This window comes from Oryx dammah, unplaced genomic scaffold, assembly GCF_014754425.2.
Source record: "Oryx dammah isolate SB20612 unplaced genomic scaffold, SCBI_Odam_1.1 HiC_scaffold_14, whole genome shotgun sequence".
Taxonomy (NCBI): Eukaryota; Metazoa; Chordata; class Mammalia; order Artiodactyla; family Bovidae; genus Oryx; species Oryx dammah.
The window spans coordinates 23,995,587-24,011,922 of NW_024070198.1; the positions used below are offsets into that span (position 1 = coordinate 23,995,587).

Below are 16,336 nucleotides of genomic sequence, written 5' to 3' on the forward strand. Positions count from 1 at the left end.
TACCAACTCAATGGACAGGAATTTGAACAAACTCCAGGAGACGATGGAGGACAGAAGAGCCTGGAGGGCTGCAGTCCATGGGGTCACAAAGAGTTGGACACAACTGAGTGACTCAACAACAATATCCAGGTTTAAACAAGGAGTTTTGCATATATATTACAGATCATGATCATACATTTAAATTACTTAGCAGAACAGATGGGTGCATCCTTTGCTGTCCCTGGTCCTTGAGTTTATAGCTATGACTCTGGTAGTCTTCCAAAGGCTCCACATTCACCCAGACCTTCATATCAACATTAATGTCCATGAGCCCCTGATATGGACCCCACTCTTCCTGGAGCAGGATTTTTGCATTTTTACCTTGGTGTCTGCAGGGTGCTATTTTCCACACTTGGGATTCTTTCTCTTTTCCATGTCTCCATGTATCACTTACAATCAAGTTTAAGAACCACATCTACCATGTACCTTTCCTTACTAATACCATCCATCCTTCACAGGTCTTCTTTATTTCAGAACTCATTCAATAGTCATTCACTTAATAGTTAGGTACTGAGAGGCGTGATGGCCGTTTGTATTAGTTTACTGGGGCTGCCATAATAAAGAACCACAGACTGGGTGGCTTAAACAATAGACATTTGCTCACAGTTCTAGAGGCGGGACATCCCAGATCAAGGTGTCTGAGGGTTTGGTTTCTCCTATGACCTTCCGCTTGGCTTGCAGATGGTCGCTTTCTTGCTGTATCTTTCGTCTGTTTGTCTCTTTGTGTGCCCAGACTTTCTTTTCTTATAAGAGCAGAAGTCAGATTTGGCCATTAGGGGCCACCCTAATGGCCTCATTTTAACTTATTCACCTCTTTGAAGACCGTATTTCTCAAATACAGTCAGATTCCGAAGTACTGGGGCTTAGGGATTCAACATATGAATTTTAGGGAGATCCAGTTTAGCCCATAACACTAATAGAGACAGGCTGAACAAGAAGGAAAGTAATACTTATTCTCTTGTTGTTTGACAGCCTGGTAGAAAAGATGAAACTGAGCAGGACCCTCCTGGGTACAAAAGCCTATCACTCCTTTCTTAATTGTAGGAAAAAGGCTTCTGACTCCTAGACCCTCCCTGAGTACCAAAGGGCAGATTCAAACAGTTACTGCTGGGGTCCAGCACTGGTGGATCCAGGGTAATTCGAAGGGGAGATGGAGTTGGCGTCCTAGGAAAAAGCTATTTAATTAGAAATATAAAGAGAGATTAGAGAAGAAGAGTGTAGTAGAAAATTAGTGGAGAAAAAGAGGCTGAATAACTTGGTTTACGTGGAATACCAATAAAACTCCAAGACAAGGAATTTGCACCATCTACGTAGGTCACCGGCGCCCGCTTGAATAGCGGAGGGTGCCCCACCTTGGGCTCCCTCTCACGGGGGTCTTAGAAGCCAGGGCAAGTAAGTAGACATGCTGAGCATCCACGCTCCAGATGGGAATTCAGCCAGAAGGGGAAAGAAAAACGACACGGGGGAATCAGTCTTTCCAGAAACTGATCTGTTTTCTTTATTTTTAGGTTCGCTTATATACTTTTTATTATACATAGGGATGAATACAGAGTCACGCAGGGTCAGCAGACCTGACCTTTATCAAAATCAAGTGCTTCATATAAATGTATACAAAGGTCTTAGGGGTTTTACATCATCTTCTGGCCATGAGGCCTGCTTACATTTTATGGCCCTTTCTGATAATGGTCAGTCAACCAGAAAACTTATTTTTTCCAGGGGTGAATTTTCTTAAACCAGGCACCACCCTCCGAAGGCACCAAATAAAGTTGCATTCCGATAGGGTGAGGGTGCAGGGGATTATAATCAAGCAAGGAATTTACTTAGCTTAAGGTTTAACATGATTAATATCAAAGGTTAATACTTATTTCTCCCATATGCTAGTTATATTCATTATAAGGGCAAGGAATATGGAGATTTAGCAGCAAATATTGGCTCAACAAATGAAAAACCCTTCACCAATATAATTTCTAATCAACCCACTATACTATACTAATAATTTTCTGACTTCTCAAAAGAATCTGTATTTAGAAAGTTTACAGCATCTCCTGCCTCTCACGGTTGGGAGGCTGTAAACAATCACATGTGGTCGGACGAACCTGCTCAGGCAGGCTAGAGAACCTTCAGAGGAGTTTGTAAGTTGAAACACTCTTGTCATGCCCAGGAATTTTTATTGACTGGAGCTGCAAGTTAACTCCTTCTCTGAGAGAGGTGGTGGGGGGCAGCCCCCCATAAAGTCAGAGGTGTAGGTGAGAGCATAAAACAGTAAAGTAGGTAGACTCTGGTTTTGGGGGTAGATGCTCAGGACCAGGGGATCTCCTGAGGCTCGATCCCTCCTTTGCATAATGCCGAGCCTCCTTCCTCATGACCTTTGCCACCGGCGGAGTTCCTCAGGCTGGCTCTCAGCAAGTTACTAATTGAGGAGTGGAGGGAATGCAGAAACAAAAGAGAAACAATATCACGGCCATAAAGCAGGGTCCCAGTTCCTCCTCAAATGGTATACATAATAATATAATGTATCTCCTTTTGAGAGTCGAGCAGGTCCAACCAGTCCACCCTAAAGGAGATCAGTCCTGGGTGTTCATTGGAAGGACTGATGCTGAAGCTGAAACTCCAATACTTTGGCCACCTCATGTGAAGAGTTGACTCATTGGAAAAGACCCTGATGCTGGGAGGGATAGGGGGCAGGAGGAGAAGGGGACGACAGAGGATGAGATGGCTGGATGGCATCACTGACTTGATGGACACGAGTCTGAGTGAACTCCCGGAGTTGGTGATGGACAGGGAGGCCTGGTGTGCTGTGATTCATGGGGTCGCAAAAAGTCAAACATGACTGTGCGACTGAACTGAACTGAACTGATCTCTTCTAGGGGATCCACCTGGATGGGGGATGGCAACTTCTATCTAAACACAAACAGGAGGAATCCGGGACTGTTCAGAACCTGAAGGTTGATGATTGAGATTCCTGGAATAGCACCTTTGTTACCTCATCACCAACCAATCAAAAAAAGGTCACACACTTTGTAGCCTGCCCCTGCCCCCCAGATCGTCAGGGGCTTCTGGCTTTCTGAGCACGGTCTGCCTATTAAATAAGGAGACTCTGATATTGCAGTTTGTTTGGCCTCACTGTGCACTGGGGACATGAACTTGGGTTCAACAACAAGGACAGATATGAAACAACTGTTTCCATGAATCCATAGTTAATTACCATTACAAGATGGTCCAAGAAGCAGAAAAAGAGGTACTTGAAAAGATAGTGTGGCAGGTCAGGAATGTCCTCTAAGTTAGTTAGATCTGAAGGAAGGATGGGTGGCAGTCAGCTAGGCTGAAGAGGGAAGGTCGATTATTCCATACTGGTAGCAGGGAAGAACATGACATATATAGGAATCAAAAGAAGCCATTGCAGCAAGAAGTGCGTGGTGGGAGAAGGCAGCAGATGGCTGACGGGACCAGATTACACAGGATGTCTTGTCCTGACATCCTCATTTCAGTGCTTACTGCATCGTGTCTTGGACTGATGTCTTTGGAGGAGGGGGGCACTGTGTGTTTTGCTTCCCCTTCTGCTCCTTTAGGGAGGGGAGACTTGATTCCTTCATAGTCTCCATGGTGTGAAGGGATATAGTAGGTGCTCAGTAAACAAATTAAGTGGGTGTAATGAGAACTCAGATTGACGGAAGCACTCTTTGTAAATTAGGGCTGACCCAGTCTGGCGTGAGTTTCTCCCAAAGGCTCTAGAAGGTGAGGACTTTTGGTAGTACGATGCCACCTAGTGCTCCGTTTAATTACAGCAACAAAGGGGAGCCTGGTAGTGAGTAGTCTTCGACTGTAATCTGGAAAAATGGGACACAAAGCATTTTTTTTTATCAGCATAAATTGATTTGTCAAGCCACCCATCCTCTCATTCACTCATCCATCCTTTTTGATGTCCTCCTGCATCTCTCTCCTGCGAATTAAAGATGTCATGTTCCTGTCCACCTCCAGGGGTTCCCTGAGTGTCTGTGTTCTGTCTTTCTGTCCCCACATGATAAATAATACTCTCAGGTATCAGTGTCTAGGTTCCCTGAGAACTCATAGTGCTTGCTGTTGACACAGTCTGTTGCAAATGACACCATCACATCATGTTAGAATTAATTGTAGTTTTTTCTTTCTTTCTTCCCCCGCAAAGCCAAAGGGCAGTGACTTTGTCTGACTTACTGCCAAGGCTCCTACGGCCAGCCTTGGCAGTTGTTCTGTAGTAGTTGCTTAAACAAAGTGTTTTCGGCACTGAACTGCTGCAACCTTGGCAGGCCATCTGCTTGTGAGACTGTCACATAGGCAGTTCCCAGGTATTGGGAAGACACATTGCTCTGCAAATGACACCAGTACAAGATACGGGAGGCCAGGACCCTCTAGGTCTTTCTTTATGGCTGTGTACCTTTAACATGTTATTATGGAGTTTCTCTGGATTATGGTGGTCCCATGAGCTGGTCCCAGGGTTGTAATCAAGTTTTCTATAAACACAAAGCAGCCTGAGTCATATTTACTCCCCATCTCCACCTCATTTCTATTAACTTGGCTTAAAGTTTGGTTCAACCTGCCTCTCCAGCTTCATGTGCCACCTCTTTCACTATTTCCCTGCACATTATGGCTCAGCCATAGTTTGTTCTATGCGTCCACCAGATACACAGTCTCTGTTCATGAATGAGATATCATTGTACAAATGTTAATTTCCCTCAAATTAATTCATAAATTCAATGAAGTTCCAATTAACACTTGTCATGAGGAACTTGAAAAATATCCTGAAAACTTATATGGGGCAATAAAGATTCATGAATAGGCAATGCAATTTTGACAGAGCAGGGAGGCGTGTTCTGTCCTTTAACTATGATGACTGGCTACAAAATCATAGTAATAAAACCTTGTGGTGCTGACACAGGAATAAACCAGAGAGTTTAGAACAGACTTATCTATATTTGGGGAAGATGTTGAAAAAAGGACTCACTCCATTGAGAAAAATAAAACTGGATCCTTATCTCACACCACATACGGATGGATTAAAGAACTAAATGTGTAAAAGGAAAATTATTAAGCTAATTGGGCTTCCCTGATAGCTCAGCTGGTAAAAGAATTCACCTGCAATGCAGGAGACCCTGGTTTGATCCTGGGTTGGGAAGGTCCACTGGAGAAGGGATAGGCTACCCACTCCAGTATTCTTGGGTTTTCCTCAGCTGGTAAAGAATCCTCCTGCAATGTAGGAGACCTGGGTTCTATCCCTGGGTTTGGAAGATCCCCTGGAGAAGGGAAAGGCTCCAGATGGATTGAACTAGACATGTAAAAGTAAAATTAGTAAGCTAATAGAAGAGGATGATAGAGAATATGTTTATAACCTTGGGATTGAGAAGGACTTATTAAATTATACTAAAAAGCATACAGAGGATGAAGAGCTATAAAATTAAAGATTATTCTTCTACAAAGGATATCACAAGCAACATGCCAGTCTTTGAAAGTAGATTAATGTCTAGATGTTACAAAGACCTCTTGCAAATCAAAAAGAGCAATAGAAAAATAGGCAAGGGCTATAAATAGACAATTCACAGAAGGGGACCCCAAGTGGCTTATAAATGTACCAAGAACTGCTCAATTTCACTCATAGAGAAATGCAAATTAAAACAATGTGCTGACATGAATTCCGTGATACTGACACAAATTAGGAAACTGGCTAATTAGATGAATCAGTATTTGTAAGGCCCTGAGAATAGTATCTGACACTTAGTACACACTATATGACTATTTATGAATAAATAAACCACTGCATGCTGGTAAGGATGGGAGTAGGGGGCACCCTGGAGTGTGGTGTAGGGCAGCAGTACTCATGAAGTCAAGTACCCAGGGCTTCCACCAGGCTACTAGGCACCTTTGTGCCACTGGAAAATACTGTCCACCACAGTATGAATTTGAAGAGGGCATACCCTCTGGATAATCACAGCCTGTAGGTTCGTGGCTTGACTAAGGAACAAAACTTTGGTGGGAAAGAAAGGACATATCTTCCTCCAGCAAAGCACATGACATGGGCAAGAGGATGGGGTCTGTTTTTCAGCCCCCACTGGCTGGCTGGCTGGATTCGTCTGTGCAGGACAAGTTGAATATGATGGCCTCATGCAGCCCCTTTGGTTTTAACAATTTCACTCCTAGGCATATATTTCAGAGGAGTTTGTTCATAGGTCCATTAAAGACCACTGACAAGGATGACCATCGCTGCACTGTTTATGATATTGGAGAGGTGGAGCCAGCCTTGGTATCCAGCACTGGGGGGCTGAACGTAAAAAGTAAGGATGTCCAACACAGAAAGCAGTGCCACAATAAGAAGCAATGAACTGGGATTGCAACACCTACAAAACAGAGTTGCTCAGTCGTGTCCGACTTTTAGCGACCCCATGGACTGCAGCCCACCAGGCTCCTCCATCCACGGGATTTTCCAGGCAAGAGTACTGGAGTGGGCTGCCATTGCCTTCTCTGACAAAACAGAGACAGAACCTTAAAAAGATTGCTGAGTGAAAACTACAAAATAGGATGATCCTTAAAGTCCAATACCATTGTTACAATTAAAAACATGCACTAATGCTCTACTTTTTTTAAAAATATATACCCAGGCATGTGCTTGCAGGCTGTCGCTTCAGTCTTGTCCCGACTCTTTGTGACCCTATGGACTGTAGCCCGCTGGGCTCCTCTGCCCATGGGATTCTCCAGGCAAAAATACTGGAGTGGGTTGCCATGGTCGTACCCAGGAGATCTTTCCCACCCAGGGATCCAACCAGCATCTCCTAGGTCTCCTGGATTGCAGGTGGGAGCCACAGGGGAAGCCCATATACCCAAGCACAGTAGCATGAATTCCTATGGAGGCTGAAATTGAGGTGTGGGGAAAATAAGAAAAAAAGGAAACAAGATAGAGGTCTTTAATTAAAGAGTTTAATTACTCCAACCCTGCACCTGAAGTCTAAAGGAGTGGAGGAGGAGGGACAGCGAGGAAGAGAGAAATCAGATACCAGGCAGATTTTCAGGACGTGGCTCCACGTATTTTTTCAGGGTGCCTCGATCTTTGCACCCTATTTTCTTCACCACTAGTGACTACAGCCTTTGGGGGCAGGGTCTGTGTTTCCTCTACTTTAGTTCTCTTCCCCACACCCCTTCCACCCTGTGTCTTGCGCACAGTAGCTGCTTCACAAGGGCTGGAATTGACGCGAACCGAGAATATCTCCTGCTCCCGCGACCGAGTCACTTTGTGACAAAAGGCAGAGGGAGACTGCTGGGCTTTCCTTCATTCAAACCCTCTGATCCACATCTTCTAAGCGTCAGTCGTTGGTTCTCCATTGCCGGCTCCGGGTCTAATCCCGGGTCTCAACCCGAGTCTCCTTGGTCTTGGGTGTTGCTCGCTTCCGCACACGCCGGGACTCCTCCCAGCCGCTCGGAGACTCCGCCTCTCATTGCCCTGGTCCCGCCCCCTTCAGGACGCACTCGCGACTCTGAGGAGCGCAGCCCGGGTGCCCGCCTCGGAGGCTCCACCCCTTTCGAACCTTCGCTAGCGCCCCCAGAGGGCCAGGCGGTTGCCAGGAGACCGGGGGACGCGCGGAGCGCCGGGTTGCGGCCCCCCTTCTCAGCCTGCGGCCCAGTTTCCGCGATCTCCACAGCTGCCTCTGAGGCCACCCGCAGAGCGCGCCAGGATGGCCGAGGTCAGAAGTCAGCGCCCCTTCTCTGTCGCCTCTCCTTCGACCCCTCCCCGTGGTCTCTCTTCTGCTAGCCCGTGTCACATCCACCGATTCCGAATCGTCCCTCAGTCAGCATCCTATCCCCTCCCACAACCTCACTCCCTACCGCCCCCCTCCTCCGGTTCCCGTTGGCACTGGGTCCATTCTTTCTTGCCCCTCGTTCCATTGGGTGGACACCCCCCCGCCGGCCCCACCCCACCCTGTTAAACTCTGCACGGTGCAAAGTGCGGTAGGACTTTCATAAGTGCCCCCCCGCCCCCGACACACACACTCACATGTCAGGCCCCCACTCCTAGATTTTGAGTCGCAAGGAGAAACCACGAGAGAGACACTCACAGAAATATTGATGTCTTGCTGAATGGGGAAACCTGGAAGAAGGCTTCATGAATATCCCGCGTCACCCTTATTTACTGACCACCTCACACCACGATTCCCTATCAGCTCATTACTCATTTCAGCCCATCACTAACTGCCCTGGGCTGTCCCTGACCACTGTGTTAATGTCTTAGGCCCTCCTTTCACTCCCCCACTTTGTAACACACTCCAACTTCAGCCTCACTAATGTGAGGTTATTTCTGCCACTCTTTAGTGACCCCTTGCCTGTCCATCGCAGCTAAGTCGTGCGGGCCTCTTTATGGCCCTGTGGACTGCAGCACTCCCGGCTCCCCGTCCATCGGCCTGCCCCTTAGCACCCTCATTTATAACCTGGACAGGCTCAGATCGCTGTCCCCACTTGCCAGTCCCAGTCCTCATCCATTATGGCCCTAATTCAAATCCTTCATCACTCCATCAGAGACCTCCCCAGTCTCTCTCATCACGTGGTCGGTTCCAGCAGGATCAGTTACATAGTTTACCGGGTTCAAGGAAAAATGAAAATGCAGAGTCTCATGTTAAAAAAAATTAACAGGTTTGAGCAGAACAGTAAACCAAGGGTGGAGCATATCTTAGGAAGGAGGCTCCTGCAACTGAATAGTTCATACATCCACGAAGCCAGGCCTGGTCCCATCTTCTCTCACTACCGTCATACCCCTGTTCTAATTCCTTCTTTGGTCTCCTTTACACCTTTCACACCCCCTCATCATTCCATCTCCTCCACACCTAGTCTACCCTTGCAAATTCCATCTTCATGCGGTCAACAGCTCTCTCTCCTTATCATACAATCCCTCTCCTACTCTCCATCTGCTTCCCTCTCTAGTCTCCATCACTCTCGTCCATCCTGCCAAATGTCTTTCTTTTTTTTTTTTTTTAACAATTTTACTTTTAATTGGAGGATAATTGCTTTACAGTATTGTGTTGCTTTCTGTTGTACAACAATGTGAATCAATCATAAGTATACATATATCCCCTCCATCTAGAGCCTCCCTCCCTCCCACCCCCTATCACACCCCTACAGGTTGTCACAGAGCACTGGGCTGAGCTCCCTGTGTTAACAACAACTTCCCACTTGCTATCTGTTTTACACATGGTAGTGTATATGTGGCATTGATACTCTCTCAATTTGTGCCACCCTCTCCTTTTCCCCTGCTATGTGTATAAGTCCATTCTCTACATACCATTTTTCTAGATTCCATGTTTATGCATTAATATACAATACTTGTTTTTCTCTTTCTGACTTACTTTACTCTGTATAACAGGCTCTATGTTCATCTACCTCAGTTCAACTGACTCAAATTTGCTCCTTTTTGTGGTTGAGTAATATTCCATTGTATATGTGTACCACAGCTTCTTTATTCATCTGTCAATGGACATCTAGGTTGCTTCTCGGCCTTTTGGCTGAGATCGCAGATGGTAAAGGGTCTGTCTACGATGTGGGAGATTCAGGTTCGATCCCTGGGTTGGGAAGATTCCTTGGAGAAGGAAATGGCAATCCACTCCAGTACTATTGCCTGGAAAATCCTATGGACAGAGGAGCCTGGTAGGCTACAGTCCATGGGGTCGCTAAGAGTCGGACACGACTGAGCGACTTCACGTTCACGTTCACGTTCCATGTCCTAGCTATTGTAAATGGTGCTGCAATGAACATAGGGGAACATGGATCTTTTTGAGTTATGGTTTTCCAGGGTATATGCCCCGTCATGGGATTGCTGGGTCATATGGTAGTTTTATTCCTAGTTTTTTTAAGGAATTTCTATACTGTTCTCCACAGTAGCTCTATCAATTTACATTCCTACTAACAGTGCGAGAGGGTTCCTTTTTCTCCACATCCTCTCCAGCATTTGTTGTTTGTAGATTTTTTGATGATGGCCATTCTGACTGGTGTGAGGTGATACCTCACTGTAGTTTAGATCTGCATTTCTCTGAAAATGAGTGATGTCGAGCATTTTTTCATGTGTTTGTTGTCCATCCAAGGCCAAATTTCTTACCTTCAGTACCCACACTCATTCATACCTCTTTTCTTCCCATTTTCTCCTCCTGTTCCTTCTAGTTCTTTAGTTTTTCCTTTATTTCCTTTTCTCCCCCCACTAGTGCTCTTGGTTTATTTCATTCTTCTTCATTTTCCCTATGTAAGCCCCAGATATCAATACTATAAACTATTTTCCTGTCTCTCTTCCCTTTCATAATCTACTGTCATTTTTTTCATCTATTTTTCTTTTCATTTGACCTCAGTCAAATTTCCCTCACCTTTGCTTTCATACCCTGGAGAAGGAAATGGCAACCCACTTCAGTACCCTTGCCTAGAAAATCCCATGGACAGAGGAGCCTGGTAGGCTACAGTCCACAGGGTTGCAGAGTCAGACACAACTGAGCAACTTCACTTTTTGCTTTCATAAGTCTTCATTTCCATGCAGCCTCATTTTTCACTGCAGCTCTCTTTCTCTTTTCCCTTTTCCCCACTACTCTCAGCACCTAGAACAGTGCCTGGCTAATAGTACGCACCCAAATCAGTGTTGTAAGAAGGAGCATCACAGCTCCTTTCTGATCAGTTCATATTGAAATCCTGCTTCTGAAGTAGATACTATTATATGCTATAACAGTGTAGATACCAACTGGTTATTGGTCACATCTAAAAGATTATTTTTGCTTTGCTTTGAATTACAATATAGTTTAAGATGACAATACAAACAAATTTCTTTTGTTCATAAAAGTTTCTTTACAACTTTTTTTCTTTGATATTTTTCCATGCCTATGCTAAGTGCCAGGTGCACAGAGAAAAGCTTTCTTGTGAACAAATCTTTAGGCTAGTGATCAAGTGTTGGTGTTAATACTGTTTCAGTTTAGTTGCTCAGTCGTGTCTGACTCTTTGTGACCCCATGGACTGCAGCTTGCCAGGCTTCCCCTATCCATCACTAACTCCGGGAGCTTGCTCAAACTCATGTCTATTGAGTCGGTGATAACATCCAACCATCTCATCCTCTGTCGTCCTCTTTTCCTCCTGCCTTCAATCTTTCCCAGCATCAGGGTCTTTTCAAATGAGTCAGTTCTTCGTATCAGGTGGCCAAAGTATTGAAATTTCAGCTTCAACATCAGTCCTTCCAATGAATATTCAAGATTGATTTCCTTTAGAACTGACTGGTTTGATCTCCTTGCAGTCCAAGGGACTCTTAGGACACCATAAAAGTTCTAGAATAAAACATAGGCAAAAAAAAAAAAAAAAAAGAGTCTTCTTCAACACCACAGTTCAAAAGCATCAATTCTTTGGTGCTCAGCTGGAAAAACTACTGAAAAAACCATAGCTTTGACTAGATGGACCTTTGCTGGCAAAATGATGTCTCTGTTTTTAATATGCTGTCTAGGTTGGTCATAGCTTTTCTTCTAAGGAGCAAGCATCTTTTAATTTCATGGCTGCAGTCATCATCTACAGTGATTTTTGGAGCTCAAAACAATAAAGTCTGTCACTGTTTCCATTGTTTCTCCATCTATTTGCCACGAAGTGATGGGACTGGATGCCATGATCTTTGTTTTTTGAATGTTGAGATTTATGCCAGCTTTTTCACTCTCCTCTTTAACCTTCATCAAGAGGCTCTTTATTTCATCTTTACTTTCTGCCATAAAGGTGGTGTGTCATCTGCATATCTGAGGTTATTGGTATTTCTCCCAGCAATCTTGATTCTAGCTTGTGCTTCATCCAGTCCAGCATTTCGCATGATGTACTCTGCATATAAGTTAAATAAGCAGGGTGACTATATACAGCCTGATGTATTCCTTTCCCAATTTGGAACCAGTCTGTTGTTTCATGTCCGGTAAATATCATTTACAGGGAGGGGACCAAGAACATTGCTGGGATAAATGTTTGTTGTGTGTTCATGTTTAGCATCAACAAGGGGAAAGCATTGAGCAGCAGCAGCACCATTCCTTGGAGAAGGAAATGGCAACCCACTCCAGTATTCTCGCCTGGAGAATCTCAGGGATGGAGGAGCCTGGTGGGCTGCCGGCTATGGAGTCGCACAGAGTTGGACACAACTGAAGCGACTTAGCAGCAGCACCATTCCTTAATACGAGTTTTCCTTCTTTGTGGAATTGCTGTATTGTGATCTTTGCAATAATCTGCTTTTTAGTCAGGAACAAAACCTCTGTTGAGTTTAATGTTAGTATTAACACTAATGTTATACAAAATGTTCTATAAACATGCTTGTGACTCCATATCTGGTTTAAGATATAGACTCTGTTTTGCTTGCATGTCATATTTAGAAGTGTGATCAACAGTACAGGTGTTTTTGAAGACCAGTAGCATGTCGACTTTCTCTATGTTGGAAAAGACGGGTTTGTCAGGGCAGAAGGTAAACTAGACAACTTACCCAAAGTCTGCAGGGTGAATTTGACTTTTACTTTATTATTGGGATTAGAGATTGTGTCAGTTAATTTATTTGACTAGCAATAGAGGTTTTTCTTTAAAAAATTAGTGGAATATAGTTGATTTACAATGTTGTTTATTTTGGGGTGTACAGCAGAGTGAATCAGGTATACATATACATATAACCACTATTTTTAAGATTCTTTTCCCATGTAGGTCATTACATTGTGTCTTGAGTACAGTTCCCTGTGCAGTACAACAGAGGGTTATTAGTTATCTATTTTATATACGGTAGTATGTATATGTCAGTCCTAATCTCCCAATTTATCCTTCTCCTGTATCTTTTCCCCCTGATAACCATAAGTTTGTTTTCAACATCTGTGATTCTATTTCTGTTTTATAAGTAGGTTCATTTGTACCTTTTTTTTTAAAGATTCCACATACAAGAGATAACATATGATATTTGTCTTTCTCTGACTTAACTTCACTGAGTACGTCTCTAGGTACATCCATGTTGCTGCAAATGGCATTATTTCATTCCTTTTTATGCCTAGTAATATGAGTCATATTCCATTGTATATATGTACCACGTCTTTTTAGAATTTTTAGTATTGGTGTTTAATTGCCTTGCAGTGTTAGTTTCTGCTGTACAACAAAGTGAAATAGCTGTATGTATGTATACATATATCCCCTCCCTCTTGAGTCTCCCTCCCCTCCAAGTCTCCCTTCCCCCATCCCACCTTGTACCACATCTTCTTTATCCATTTCTCTGTTGATGGACATTTAGGTTGCTTCCATGTCCTGGCTATTGTTAACAGTGCTGCAGTGAACATTGGGATGCATGTATCTATTTGAATGAATTATGGTTTTCTCCAGATATATGCCCAGGAGTAGGATTGCTGGGTCATATGGTAGCTCTATTTGTAGTTTTTTTAAGAAGCCCCATACTGTTCTCCATAGTGACCGTAGCAATTTATATTCCCATCAACAGTGTTAGCAATAGTTTTGATTTTAAAGCCTGTTTTAGTGGAGATATCAAAGCATAATGTTACAAACATAAATAAGACCTTTCAAAACTTATCAGTTCTTTGCTCAAAAGGTTAAGTGGTTATCTGTGGCTTCCAGAATAATTTGCTCTATATTCCTTAGAATGCTATTCAAGGTGTCCAGTCTGTCCCTACCTCCCTGTCCAGTCTCCGTCCCTCTCCACATCATACTTCTTTAGCTAATTTGAGCTTCTTAACCAATTTCAAATCATGGATACCTGCTTGGCCCTGAGTCTTTGATCAAGTTTTGCCATGGGCCAGGAATGCCCTTTCTCTCCACCTCTACCTGTGAAAACTCCAATCTCCCTTTTATGCCTGCTCAAATGCCACTTCCTTTATGAAACTGGCTTTAATTCTTGCTGCTGGAAGTAATTCCATCTTCCTATAGGTCCTCATAGAATTTTGAATCTATTTTATGGCAGGTATCAAACTCCATGCTTCTATTTTCTGCATACATACTGCATCAGCTCTTAATGTACACATTTCTTATGGGAAGGCTGTTTATTCCTTACTTTGGTATCTCCTCCAGCCTCTTCATTCCAACTTATATACTGAAGATATTCAATCAATATTTTCTGAATAAATATATTAACCATACTCATTCTTTTTTATTATTATTATGCCGTTTGTAGAGCTTCCCTGGTGGCTCAGAGGTTAAAGCGTCTGCCTCCAATGCAGGAGACCCAGGTTCGATCCCTGGGTTGGGAAGGTCCCCTGGAGAAGGAAATGGTAACCCACTCCAGTATTCTTGCCTGGAGAATCCCATGGATGGAGAAGCCTGGTAGGCTACAGTCCACAGGGTTGCAAAGAGTCGGACATGACTGAGCAACTTCACTTTCACTTTCACTTCACTTTCCTGCCGTTTGTAGTAAGAAATAGGTGTATTCATGGCTAGGGCATCTGTAACATAGTACCAGAAACTGGGTAGCTTACAGCGGAAATTTATTGTTTCACAGTTCTGGAGACTAAGAAGTCTGAAATCAAGATGTCTGCAGAGCCATGCTCCTCTGAGACTATGAATAAAATACTTCCTTGCCTTTTCCTGGCTTTTGGTGGTGGCCAGCCATCCTGAGTTTTCCTGGGTGTGCAGCTGTATCAGTCTAATCTCTGCCTCCGTCTGTCACATGGGTTCTTGTGTGTGTATCTGTGTTCAAATGCCTCCCCTACTTTTTTCACTGAGATATGATTGACATGTAGCATTGTATTAGTTTTAGGAGTATAACATAATGATTTGATATATGTGTGAGTGTGCTAAGTCACTTCAGTCGTGTCTGACTCTTTTTGACCCCATGCACTGTAGCCCATCAGGCTCTTCTCTCCATGGAATTCTCCAGGAAACAATACTAGAGTGAGTGGCCATGCCCTCCTCCAAGGGAACTTCCTAGTCCAGAGATCGAACCCATGTCTCCTGCAGCCCCTGCCTTACTGGTGGATTCTTTACCACTGAGCTACCAGGGAAGCCCAAGAATACCGGAGTGGGTTGTTATTCCCTTCTCCAGGGAATCTTCCTGACCCAGGCGTTGAATCTGGGTCTCCCACATTGTAGACAGGCTCTTTACCCTCTGTGCCACCAGAGAGGCCCCCTTGATTTATGTATACAGTTTGAAGTCATTATCACAATAAATTTAGTTAACATCGATTACCCCACATAATTATAAAAACTCCTCCCTTATTATAAGGACACTAGTCATATGGTGATGGCAGCCCACTCCAGTGCTCTTGCCTGGAGAATCCCAGGGACGGGGGAGCCTGGTGGGCTGCCGTCTATGGGGTCACACAGAGTTGGACACGACTGAAGCAACTCAGCAGCAGCAGCAGCAGTCATATGGTATTAGGACCCACCCTTCTCCAGTATGACTTCAACTTAATTGTTATGCAATGACTCTATTTCCAAATAAAGTCACAGTCACAGTTACTGGGGGTTAGAACTTCATCATACCTTTCTCTGCTGCTGCTGCTAAGTCGCCTCAGTGTCCTTTCTCTAGGGTGCAGAGTTCTGCCCACAACGCTAGGGACATATGAATTCTTATATAACTAAATCTTGGTTCTCATCTAAGTCAGACTTGCTTGAATTACATTTATATGCTTTTATTTTAAATAATTTGCTGCCCAGCTAATCGTGGAAAGCAAATGTGGAGAAAGCCCATGACCATTGCCCACGGGGCATTTCAAAATTCTTGTGGAGATGAACTAGGCTAATTTTTAAAGGGGTGAAAATGATGGAATATTTTAAAATAGAATACTTTACATTCTGGACAGGTTTCATTGTAAATGTGATTTCATGGTATCTATGTTATGTCTGACCTCAGCATGCTGTGGCTTCCCTCTGCAGTCCTGGGGATGGTAAGAAGCAGGCTTGGAATAATCATAACAGCTCTCAAAATTTATTGAGTACCTACTGTTTACCAGGCACTTGGCTAAGTGTTTAATGTGAATTATCCCATCTAATCTAATCCTTAGCACTATGTGGGAGGAAATATTAGGAAATATTATTATCCTTATGCCTATGTATACATATATGCAGAATGCTTATGCTCATTCAGTCGTGTCCAACTCTGCCCCTCTATGGACTGTAACCTGCCAGGCTCCTCCATCCATGGGATTCTCCAGGCAAGAATACTAGAGTGGGTTTTCATGTCCTCCGCCCAGGGTATCTTTCCGACCCAGGGAAAAAAACCAGTGTCTCCTGAGTCTCCTGCATTGGCAGGTGGATTCTTTACCACTGAGCCCCCAGGAAGCCCATGTATATGCAGACCTTCATATACATCGCCTGTTTATCA

At 44.0% G+C, this 16,336-nt stretch overlaps 1 protein-coding gene and 1 non-coding gene across 2 annotated transcripts in view; both read left to right on the forward strand.

Moving 5' to 3' along the window:
* The first annotated feature begins 7,592 nt into the window (after positions 1-7,592).
* Positions 7,593-16,336, forward strand: part of CFAP58 (cilia and flagella associated protein 58) — a 112,561-nt gene continuing 103,817 nt past the window's right edge. Inside the window, exon 1 of the mRNA XM_040254390.1 lies at positions 7,593-7,742. Within this exon, the coding sequence (XP_040110324.1) occupies positions 7,734-7,742 (9 nt within the window). The 5' untranslated portion in view covers positions 7,593-7,733. The remainder of the gene's footprint in view (positions 7,743-16,336) is intronic.
* Positions 14,193-14,264, forward strand: TRNAW-CCA. The gene has a single exon. It is a non-coding gene; the product is annotated as a tRNA-Trp (tRNA).